This window comes from Agelaius tricolor, unplaced genomic scaffold, assembly GCF_023055355.1.
Source record: "Agelaius tricolor isolate 1412-34295 unplaced genomic scaffold, bAgeTri1.0.p SCAF_5, whole genome shotgun sequence".
Taxonomy (NCBI): Eukaryota; Metazoa; Chordata; class Aves; order Passeriformes; family Icteridae; genus Agelaius; species Agelaius tricolor.
Window position 1 is genome coordinate 45,905,442 of NW_027269265.1, and position 12,251 is coordinate 45,917,692.

At 43.4% G+C, this 12,251-nt stretch overlaps 1 protein-coding gene across 9 annotated transcripts in view; it reads left to right on the plus strand.

The window, feature by feature from the left end:
• Positions 1-2,236: 2,236 nt before the first annotated feature.
• Positions 2,237-12,251, plus strand: part of AP2A2 (adaptor related protein complex 2 subunit alpha 2) — a 44,531-nt gene continuing 34,516 nt past the window's right edge. For 3 of the 9 annotated variants that reach the window (XM_071427708.1, XM_071427712.1, XM_071427714.1), the window contains exon 1: positions 2,238-2,433. In XM_071427708.1, coding sequence (XP_071283809.1) covers positions 2,367-2,433 — 67 coding nt within the window. In that variant the 5' untranslated portion in view covers positions 2,238-2,366. Of the gene's footprint in view, positions 2,434-2,580; positions 2,828-3,018; positions 3,117-12,251 lie in introns of those variants that run through there. The other 6 variants (XM_071427704.1, XM_071427706.1, XM_071427705.1 and 3 more) reach the window with 4 other exon arrangements.

A 12,251-nucleotide genomic window follows, 5' to 3' on the forward strand; every position in this document is an offset into this window, starting at 1 on the left:
CTCAAAAGCCAGTCAAAGGAGGTTGACATAAAATAATCAGGGTATGTGTACTGCACACTGAGCCCCTTCAAATGAAACATTTAGCTGTATGCGGCAAAACTAGAGTCATCCAGATGTGTTAACCACTTGGATATTTTCCCAGTTCTCAAGAAGAATTTGCAGCTCATGCTTAGCTTTGTACTGCCACAACTATTCTGCTGGCAGTATTTAAGCCACTGCTGAAAAGGCAGTTAAATACCTGCATGACTTGCAGTATTGACAGGAATACAGCCAGACAGGACTGACAGACTGAGCCTTTAGGTGTCACTGTGCTCTTAGGAGTAGAAAATAGCTCAACATTTTGGCTAGCTCAAAAAAGATTTCTTTTTTTTTTTTTTTCTGATCACAAGAAAAAACCTCATTTGGTGACATGGGAAGTTTTCATCTTCAAAGGTGCATGGAAATTATTACTAAGCACCAAAATCTATTTGTAAAGCTGTGAAAAAGGAAAGTGCTCTTCATGAAAGCCTACAAATAATCTGAGTTGAATAATAGCTAATTGTGCACGACTGCCTGTAGTTGCACTTGGTCTACAAAATGGATCCAGGGACAAAGGGATAATTGCATGACTACCACATGCTGTCATCCTGCCTTTCCATAGAGACTTGCACAACTAAAAAGTACTCATGTAACCATGAATCCTGAAAACACCCAGAATAGACCCTTGAGGTATACAGACATTGTCAGACAGATGGCATCAAGTATTATGTAGATCTTTATGAGAGAAAAATGTATCACAAAATTAAAGGTACTGGAGCTTAATGAATCTAAAGATGCAAGGTCTAGACAAGGAGAATTAACCACAGGAGCAAAGTATCCAGGGCAACAGTGAATTTGATTATATCAGAGCAAGACTCAGTGCCTTTCTGGAAGATAGACTGTAGCTAAAAGCTAGATATTGGACTACGTTCACTGGTGTAAAAAAGAAACAAAAAGAACAACAAAAAAAACCCAGATGAAATGAAATGGCTTGAAGTATGATGAAATAAAGGCGAAATGACTGATTGATCTCCAGTAGCCCTAAGTCCCATGATCCTACAAGTCATTATTCTCCACTAAGCATACTAATCCCTTGCATCGTGATTGAAGCCCCCAGCACACTTGTGGCTAGGCAGTCTAGGCCAGTTTTGAGACCATTTGCACCTATTTTCAGGTGAAGATATTAAATGCACAGTCCCACCTCTTTGGCATGTTTAAGACAGTTTAACCTTGAAATGTTTTCAGTCTCTGGAGTACATGTGGTGTGGGACTGTGTCACTCTGCATGTTTACAGCCATCAGGAGGAACACGTGGCCCTGGATGTGTAGGCCTGCACGCCCAGGGAGTCAGGCAGTGGGAATCTCTACATGAACACAGAACAACTGCGCCACTCTCACAGCCGATGGCAGGCTCACAAGGGCGATGTGCCTAAGGATGGAGCTGCACACAGTAGCCTCTGGCCTTGCCAGTGCTCACAGGGACTGTGCAGGGTACGTGCAGTAGATCCCGTGCATTGTTTTGGAGTCCCTTTTGAGGAGGAGGACCAAGGCACAGCCTCCTGCAGTCCACCCTGTGGAAAGCACGTTGTTACGGTCTATACCACTGAGAGTCTGTACCTTGCTCTTCACATTTGAAAATTAAGATTGCAGATCAATAGTCTGCTCAAAGCTTAAGTGACGGAGTGAAATTTCCCAGTATCTTTATCAGCCTCCCTCTCCTTCTTCCTCAGCAGTTACGTTCTCTGAGGTGCCTGAGAAGCCCAGTATTTCACCTTCAAAAATCATCAAACTTCTCGGCCATTAGGGTCACGATGAGAGGAAGGGATTAGGCTGTTCCCGAGCAGGGAGCGTGCAGTGAATTCACCCACGGACACAGAGGCTGACGCTGCCCTGCCGCCCCTCACCTCGGCCCGGGCCCGTTTGCCCTCACGGGCGGTGACTGGAAATTGCATCCCAGCAGCGGCATGGCCGATCCCTGGGGCCCAGCCTCCAGCTATCCAGTCCTTTCGGGCCGCAGGGTCGCACGGGAGATGCCCGGGAGCGGGGGCACATCTCGGGGAACATCCCGGGGCACATCCCGGGGGCCGGGCAGGAACCGCGCCCGCCGCGGCTGCGGCACCGGGAGGCGCAGGGGGCCCGGCGCACCCGCGGCGCTCCCGCCTCCGCACGGCAGGTGGCGCCCGAGCAGCGCCCGCCCGGCGGCTGCGGGGGCGCGGGAGCCCCGGCGGCGCCTGCGCGCTGCGGAGGCGGCGGCGGCGGAGCGGCCTGAAGCAGCCCGCGGGGAGAGCGGGCGGCGGCTGCGGGGGTTCGGTGTGTCGCGTCCCAGGGCGGCAGTGATCGTGCGCCACGATGCCTGCGGTATCGAAGGGCGATGGCATGCGAGGCCTGGCGGTCTTCATCTCCGATATCCGCAACTGTGAGTGGCGCCGGGGCCGGGGCCTGGGCTGGGCCGCGGCGGCCGTCGCCATGGGCTGGTGCCCCGTGGGGCCGGGGCTTCACCCCTCGATCCCCTTCGCAGTGTTCCCCTCTTGCCCCTGACCCCCGCAGCGGGCAGCTCGGAGCGCTCCTGTCTCACGAAATGGCGACGCGCTCGGGGGGGCGGCGCGGCGGGGAGGGGGGGCAGCATAAAGCATTTGCCCGTGGGTTTGTGCGTTTTGGGTGGGTGGGTTGGGGTGTTTCCCTCCCCCTTCACCGCCCCTGTCACCCCCTTCGCCCGTCCTTGAGTGTCGCGGTGGCCACCCCGGCCGAGGGGGTGCCGGGGGTCGGTGCCGCCGTTGTTCGCGATGCGCCGGAGCGGTGCCGGGGCGCGGGTGGGTGCGCGGCGGGGCAGGGAGAGGCGTCCTGGGCTCCTTCCAGATCCCTGAGCGGCTCTCGGTTCATCACGTCACTGATGGAAAACAGGCCTCTGTAGGCGCCTGAGAGCAGGGCCCTCAGTGCGTATGTCTAGGCTTGGCTTAAATTGGCTTGAGGATTTTGCTTTGGTGGAAATCAGCGCTTGGGATCAGTGTAATTAAAAATGGGATGGAGGGGGGATGCCAGTAAGTCCCCCGTCCCCCTCTCCGTCCCTCCCCCCCTCGAGAGATATGGGGGAGCGTGTCCGTGAGTATGCAGTGGGAGAGGAGGAGTACAAATCTGCTGCTGCTTGGTGGGGGGGGGAAGGGGCATGTGTGGGGGCACACCTCAGTGCTCAGTCTTCCTTTTTGTTCGAGAATTGCATACAATAGTTTAATATTAATCAGAGTTAGAGATCTAAGTGTATGATGTGGCAGGAATTGCCTGGGGAAGGGCTAAGGTCGCTGTGGTTGGTGTGATGAAACAGCTCTATTTTGTCCACCTGTGTGTCTCTGTAGATCACTTGAGGCTATTTTAAAAGCAGTGGAGGAATGGCATTAAGGTCTTCGCTCTAAAGATATAAACAGCTTTTGAGAATTTTTCAATGCAAATTATGTTATTCTGACTGGGCTTGCATTGGGATTACTTAGTCCCACTGGCTTAAAAAACTTCAAATTGATGATTTCTAATAAAAAAACTTGGCAAAGAAATTATATTGGTAAAATGAGACCATTTAATTGCAGCGTCTTTATAATCAGGTGATTTGGACATTCAGTTGTGAACAAATTCAAGGTTAATAATCTTCCTTAGAGCAGAAGCTGTTTGAATGAGGGGGTTTTTCTTTTTCAAAACAGAGTGCTGGTCCTTAGGTTGCTTTAGGCTTCACTCTGTGTGTAGAAGAAGAAGGCCTATAAAATGTGTAGTGTAGCAGTTCCAGGTTACACAAGTGCTCTTGTGCTTTGTCTAGCTGGCCTTGCTATTTAGTGAGCATTTTCAGTGTTCTGGTGTTCTGTGCAAGCTTCATGTGTAACATAGTTCCACTTGGTGTCATAGCAGTTAAGACTTGTTAAGCTGTTCTATCTACCCAATACAATTCACAATGATTTTTTAATCATTGTTTTCATTGATTTAGCTAGAAACAGTATGACTTGATTCATTAGTGTTTCATATCTTGCAGTTGGTTAAATTTGTCCATGCTTGTTTTTAGTGGAATTCACTACAAGTAAATTCAAGAGAAGCATTTGGGCTCTTAGGTTTGTAACATGTGTTCAGGGATGTGAAATAACCAAATTTAATGTGATAGGATATAACAAATTAGGTACTTATTTCCCCACGAGGCTGTGTGGGAACAGAGCTGAAGCTACCTTCGTCCATATGGGACAACAAACCTCTCATTCTCTAGTTATCTTCAGGAGACACAAAGATGTAACCTACTGGTGATACAAATAGAATGTTAACTTTGACTCTTTAAACAAATACTGGTATATCTCAAATGTTTTGTCTCTGTCCAGACAGATGTTTGGGAGCTGTAATTACTTGTGTATCTTTCTTGTCTTCATAATGAAAAAAGTAGCAGCATCTTCCAAACAACTGCAGAAGAGCTGGTATTCCCACTAGTAGGTGATGTATGAAGCCTCCAAGTAGCTGTGAATGGCATTTGAGCCTTCCCTTTAGTGGAGCTCTGAGTGCTGTCAGCTAACCCTGGGCTAGTGTACACAGAGTAAGATTCACAAAAGTGCTTCCTGGAGTATTCACGGAAATACTCTCTGGAGACTCTGGGCTCTGCAGGTACTGCTATTGGCTAAAGATCCCTCTTGGCTTTTTTTGGTGAGGAGCTAGATGTTGTCAAGAACAAAAAGGAGCAGCTGTTGAGGTGAACAGCCTCTTTTGACTAAGGAAAGAAAGCAAGCCTTCCTTTTCTGAGAAGGGAGGGAAGCTAAACCATGTGCAGCTCATGACCTCTATTCCTAGCCTTACAATTGGACTAAATATCTGATAGTTGCAGTAACACAGAAAGTTCTGCTGGCATTCTTAATTTCAATCCAAATTTTGGCTTTGCTGGACTCCTGTATCTGTTTTGAATACTGCCACAAAGGCCTGGCAGTTTTAGTTTGCCAATAGCCTTTCCAGATTATACATAATGGTGAAACATGGTGTGTATGGGGGGGGGTATATGCACAGATAAGGATTCTACATTGTAGATGTTGCTGAAAAAGGAAAGTGCAGTTGTGTGCTGGCTGTGCTTGGATGGATGCACAGCATGTGATTTCAAATAATTCAAGGAACCTAAACTTCTGGGGGGTACTTCTGTAAATTTTGACTGTTTACCTTTGGAAATGCTCGATCTCCTTATATCAAGATTTATTTTTTTGATATTGCATCTACAATGTCTGCAGCATTAAATAATGCAGGATTCTCTTACAGGTTGGATATATTACTGATTTGGGAGTGATGCCTGTCTTGTCTATCTTTGTACCAGTCTGCTGCAGGCTTCACATAAGTCTTACTTGATAGCAGTTTTCAGTGTTTACAACTGTAGCTGATTGTGAACAAGCAGCTCGCACTGCCAGCCTGTTTTTAATACTAAAAAGCTTGGTTGTCACTTCTGTGTTGTTTAGACATATTTTTGGCACATGGTTTATCTATTAAACTTCTTGATTTTTGTCTTAAATACTTCTATGTCAGATGTATTTTTTAGAGCAGACTATTTTAAAGTACACTGATTTCCCAAAAGTCTGTGATGTTTTTCATTAAAAACAGTTGGAATACTACTTGCAGCAGCAATTGTAAAATATTTCAAGGCTAAGAGAGGCTTCTTAGCACTTTGACTTTGCTCTAGTCTCTCTGAAGCTGTCATATTGAGTGTCTTCTTTCAAAATGAAATGTTCTTTATTCATACAAAGATCAAGTGAATTTTTGAAGTATGATAATACAAGAAAATGAATTATCCTTCAGTTCCTTATAGCTGTCCAGAATTTTGTTTCAGGGCAGCTTCTTATTGTAGGCTCTGCATTTTGCATATGGAGATCCTAGTGCAGATGGCAGATAAAAATATTTTTTAGGAAATAACCCTTTTAGATATCTGTCAATTTGCCAATAGATACATGAACTTTTCTAGAGACTTGATCATTTGGATTGTTTTGTAACATATATGAATTACTGCAGTAAGTAGGTTTTTAGCTTATCTTTCATAGACAGCAGAGAAGAGACAAGAAAACTACAGGTTGAAAGCCAAACTGCAGTACTTGATTAGGATAGCCCAGTTAATGAGTGCTTGCTTGGTGCGACTGAGAATATAGTCAGGTGTGGCTATGCTGTACAAAAGATTGTGGTGGAGTGGAGCTGAAAGTTGTGAACCCTGTGGTTTGGTGAAGTGCGATCCAACCTTAGGAGTTCAGGTCAGGAAGAGTCCTTGTCACTGCATGGATGATGTGCCTCATGAACTAAAACCCAGCAAGATCTGCATGTCGTACAAGCATATGGACTCCTGCAAGAAATATTTATTCTTAAATAGTATGTTAAGTCTTTTCTTGTGTATGTACTGCAGAGCTGCTGAAGCAATTTGCTTATGCAAGATGGTGCTTTATAAATTCTCCAGCTGTCTTAGCTGACACATAGAGCATCAGGAGTCTGTTTTCATTTTTTTGAGTACAGCTTTATGCTTATCTCACAATGAAATACTTTTAAGTCATTTGTCACTCAACCTATTCTGCTGCAGCAACAGTGCTCTCTGCTATTCACCCTGAAAACCAGGAAAGCTTGCTTTTCTCCTTTCATTTGCAGCCTGTAATGTAGAAATAGTTTCTATTACAGTAGTAAGTGTATTACTGGTAACCCCCTGCTCCCCATTAAAATTGGGAAGCCAGTTCCTCTTAGGTTGATGAGATGTGTCTACACAGGCAAAAGCTGCTTTTGTCAAAGGTTTGGAGGACAAGACAGTTCTTGATTTCCCTTGCTAGGTAACTGTCTTAACTTTTCAGTTTTGCCCCAGAAGTTGGACAGGTAGAGGAAGGATTCCTGGGTTTGTTCTCCAAATGTTTCTTTGTATTTTTTCTTCCAAGTTACTGTTTCTTTTTTTCCTTAAATAAAATCCAACAAATATAATAAACAAAGGTCCATCTCTTCTCATAGGACTTAATGCATTAAATTTTCATTGTACTGGACAAGGGATAGTATCCTGAAGCTGAACCTCCCGAAATGGGTCTTTGCTTCACTGCATTGGGACTGGTGCATCAGGTTACAGATCAGCAAGTGGGGATTGAAAAAAGATGGTTCATTAAATTCATCATATGATGATCACCTGTTTGAATGGATGGTAGGTTATGAAGTGCATTGCAGGTGTAGGTAGGAGGGGCATGTACATGGATTAAATGACTACATGGTTATGTATAGAGTTATTTTCTCTGTGGGAGCAGCCACCCAGTGAAACAAACTTCACATAGAGTGAGTTGAGCACATACAGCTGGATTTAGTTATCTGTAAGTAATTATTATATGTCAGTAATAAGCTGTCACTGTATAGGCTAAAGCTACTGCATTGCTCCTCTGAGGTGTGGGTTCTTGTTTGCATTGCATGTAGTGTTAAAGCAGGACTTGAAATACTTCTCCAGACAGTCAGAGACTTTTTTTTACATGTATTCTTAGATTACTTACCTTTTGAAGAAATTGGAGGCAAAGCATCTTGGTTTGCTCTCCTGTCGCTTCTTCAGGGCTGTGGCAGTGCATCTAATATGGTCGGTTTCTGGCCTGAAAAAACAGCCCTAAGAATGTGCTATAATAAGCACTAAGTCTTGCATCACTTGCTACTATTTGCAGGAGAGTGCTTTAAGGAAAACACAATTAGCATGAGATTAGTCTGAGGAGGATCTCTAAAGCAAAACTGATGTTCTTCCCATGGCTTCTCTGTCTTGGCTTGCTCCTGGTCATTTCAAAGAGCTCTGAGGGGCTGGGATTTTTTTTGTTAGTGGTTTTTTTTTAATGTTTGTTTAATTTGTGCATGTTTGGCTTAGAGGAGAGTAATGGAGGAGAGATAGTAAAGAGCTAGAATCTTTCATGTGACATCCAACCTCTCTATTAGAGACTCTGGACTGCTTAATTTAAAATCCTTTGTATAAAGACTGCCCATCAGGACTGATAAGAGGAAGCTAAGGACTATTGCAGAGATTATTTAATGAGCTCAAAAGTATTTTGCATTATTTAATGAGCTCAAAAGTATTTTAGGGTCCCTGAAGCAGTAGTTTAGAAGTGATAGCTAAACCAGGGTAGGCCTCAATCTGTTCTTCTTTTTGAACATGGACTAAGGAGGTAGAAGAGAGTCCAAAGTGACTTGTAGTAAATCAGTGCTGATACTGCCTTATCTTGTTAAAGGGAGTGTAGCTCTACACTGTGGAAAGACTGGTCAAGGAAATGACTGCTTGGATGCTGCTCAGTCAAGGAAGGAGGAAGAACTCCTTTAGTACAAGCCTGAGCCTGCACTTACTGTTTGCATATCTTCTTGGCCTAAAGCTTCTCTTTTGATAGGAGTCAATGTTGTTTTGCCACCTGAACTGACAGATAGATGTTCTGTATGTCACAAAGTCACTTGGATATGAATTTCCAGTACACTGGGAAAGCTCTGGTCTTAAGCTAGACCCTGTTACCTGGTTACTTCTCAAATTTTCTCATAACTTGGAGTGCTTAGTTAGGAAAAAAAAGACATGGTAAGCATCTAAAATCATTAAACTTGTATTAAATAGTTGCAGTTTATTACATCTGGATTGAAAAGCTGCTTTTGTGCTCTAATTTCTCTTCTCTTATGAGGACAAGGAGTTAATGGATTAGGGGATTACAGTAAAGCTTGTGACTCCCTTCTGTTTCCTGAGAAGTGTTGTTACAGGGGCAAATCTCTAGTGGCATAGTGGAGGAAGAAGTCAGTTCTGTGGACAGTAGTTACCTTACTTTGCAGAATATTAGAAATGTCCTCTACATCAAGTTCTAAAATATCAGTAGGTCACTGGTCTCTGTCTTTAGATATCTAATCACAGCAGGATGTCCCAAGACACAACACTCCTAAACTGCCTTTGTGCCATTCGAGATCTTCAACATGACAGGCATTTCTTCTGATCAAACAGATCTTGTGGAAGGACAGCATGCACTCCTGTTTCTGTTCATAACAGGATGTTAGCACGTCAGTAAACAAAAAGCTTCTTGTTCTGCAGACTTGAACAGGTTGATTTGTGAACAAAAGTGAAGCTATATTAACTTTTTTTTTTTAAGGGTGTCCAGTATTTTATTGTAGTCTCTCTGGATTAGTTGTGCAGTGAGTTTGTAAACAATTGCGCCAACAAGCTCCTTCAGACTCAGATGGAGGTGGAGCTTGCACCTCTATTGTAGTAGCCTAGATAGTTTAACCAAATGAAGGAATTTATGTAGACACACTGACAATGTGAGGATGGGCAAGCAGACCACTCTAATGTATTGCTATGCAACCTGTCTGCCTTTCTTTTGCCCTCTTCCCTGCTGTGCTAAAGAGCCAGCTGAGAGATTAGGGAGAGCTGGAGGATGGATTTGGTGGTTTACTTCATGAAGATCATGATCTGCATAGTAAATGGCTAATCTATCCTCTAGAGCTGTAATATGAGTATCTGTCCTGCTGGCAGGTAAAAGTAATGGTTTAATTTACTGATATGAGCAAGTAAAAAAGCTCTTTCACAGAGGCAAAAATGGAGGCACGGATTACCTTTGCATGCATATTTTCCTCTATCTCTACAATTTTTACAGTGGAGACACTATTATTTGTTTTCCCTGTCTTTCAACCAGTTTCTTTCTCTGTTCCCTGACAGCAGGGTTCAAGAATGCAGTGTAGTCTTTGCATCATGCTTGCAGGCTGTTTTAGCAGTAGAAAAGGCAAGTGGGTCATTTGATTGCTTTATGCCAACTCAAGTGTGTTTAGACAATGAACGGGTGAACTTGTTCTATACCTGGTCGTGTCTTCTGCTGTCACTGTCACTTGTGGTAAAGCTGGCATGATGTAGCCTTAGCCTGGACTTTGCCATCTTGCTTTTGGTTGTTAGGCTCCCAAACTGACCTGCAGCAATACAAGGTAGTAGCAGGAATGTGTGTGCCAGGATGAGAGCAGTTTTTAGGAACTGTCTGTAGCTGTCTCTTAAGAAGCATAGCCTTGAATCATACTGACTCTCAAACTATCAATGTTTTGTTCAAGGGAAGCTGGGTAGCAGTTTGGCAGTGCTGTCTCTCCCACCAAAGTGGCCAATCAGCTTAGATGCTCCTAATGTAGAGGCTAAGGAAAACATAACCAGAAGCATTCTTATGTTTGGAAAACACTGACTCACAGCTCTCAGGGAAGATGTCTAACATCACCTTTGAAATTGAGAATTTATCATTTGTGTGAGAACTTAAGTGTTGTTCCTAAGTAAGTTTTCCTAGCCATTAAGGAATTCAGAGAAGTTCCTGCTCTTAACCTTGGTAGTATTTGTATTCTCTCTCCTAAACAGAGAAGTAGACTTGTCCTCTCTTCAAGGCCTGTTTGATAATTGAATGTGAACAGAGTTCATGTTATATTAGACCTATGGTAGTGCAACAAAAAGTCACTTACACTACAACTGTAACTGTGTAGAACTGTGGCAGGCTTTTTCTGTGTGCAAGAAGAGCTCCTATCCTCTGCTTTATAGTTCGTGCCAGCTGAACTATAGTTGTGCATCTGTAATCATAAATTGTCAGATGGCCATAGGACAGACAAGGCTGAGAGTGTATCAGTTCTCACCTGTATGTAAATTCAAAACAAGTTATTGACTGGGCTTAATTACACTGACTGCTGGCCTAAAGCAGATTGGAGCAAGATGAATACTGGGAACAACTAAAGTTTTGTGAAGTGATTCATTTATTTGTTGCTTCAGATGTTGACAGTATGCCTGTGTTTCAGGGCCTTGCCTGCAGAAGTCTACTCTGCTCAGTATTTGTGTAGCTGCTTATAGAAAAAATGTTTCTCTCTTCCTTTGGGAAATAAATGTATAGGCTTGGTCAGAAATATATCAAGTGGTTTGTATGAAAGTTAAGAACTAGTAGCAGTTTTAGTTAGCACAGGTGGGTTGTATGCCTCAAACTTGCCTTTAACAGTCTGCAGTTAGTATAGCAACAAGTTAATCCTGATGGAGCAGGTCACTGTCTGAGTGAGCCAAAGCAGCCCACTAATTCTAACCTTGAAGCACTTCCTTAACCTTGCAACCCTGCTGCCAGGTTACTGTTAAGACATGTCAGGTTTTTTTCAAATGAATGGACTCAACAAACCCCTTTCCTGTAACCTCTGTTTTCTCATTCTTTAGGTTGTAATGCAGAGCTCTGAACAGAGGAATGGAGGTGTATTTGTGCAGTACTGAAGTGCTGACTGTAGCCTGGATTACTGGGAAATACAAGAATAGTAGTTGGTTCTTTGATGAGCTGCGTGACTTACGATGTTCCCTACTCTATCTTTGTTAAACAAGATGGTAATTAAAGATAATACTGCTCTGCAGACTAAATTTACCTTCTCTAATGAAGGCAGTAGGCAGCATGATGGAGTCTGAAGCCTGACAAACTGCCAGATATGAAGTGATCACCCATAAGCACCTTGGACTGTGTTGTGGCTGGGTACCTGTGTGCTCAGCACCCATCTTGGAGATGATGAGCAGCACTGGTACAGTAGGGCTGTAAGGCTACAAACACTGCATGTCTTTGTTGCAAAAGAGCAACCAAAGCTTACTGACTTGCAGATATTTAATGATAGTCTGTTAAAATGGTAAAAGTCTGAATAAGTGAAAGTGAGAAGGATACGGCCTGAACTCATACGGAACATAATCTTCTTGTGCTCTGGCTTAACTACTGTCCTACCCAGCAGTCTGTATACATTACATGACCTTTATTAAAGCCTCTCCAAGCTGAATGTGTGGTTACAGAACATTTTGTTGGTATACAGCTCTGATAATTTCATGAGACTGGGGCTGGGTAAGAGCCTGAAAGTGTGGCAGAGCAATTTCCTTTGTTAGCTCTGAAATGTAAGCCTTTATTCCTGCAGCATAACACTCCTTCAGCTGTCATCATCTTGTTTTTACTGTCCTAAAGACTACTTGAGTGTTTCTAGTGATGGTAAAAATAAAAGATGCATATAGAAATTATTCAGTGAGTGCTGGCAAGTCAGAGTAATGTGATGAAAACTTCAGTTAATCAAACACATTTTAACAGTACCCTTCCACACTTAGTGGGACAGAAGATCTAGCTAGAAATTTGTTCTTGTTTTATGATACTTATATTTTCTTTTGTCCTTTATAATGGAAGCTGCCTTCCACTGTGAGGTTTTGTTTTGCTTTGTCGTCCTCTAATATAAGCAGTTCATCGTGTTTGAATAAGGTTACCATACAATATAAACTGC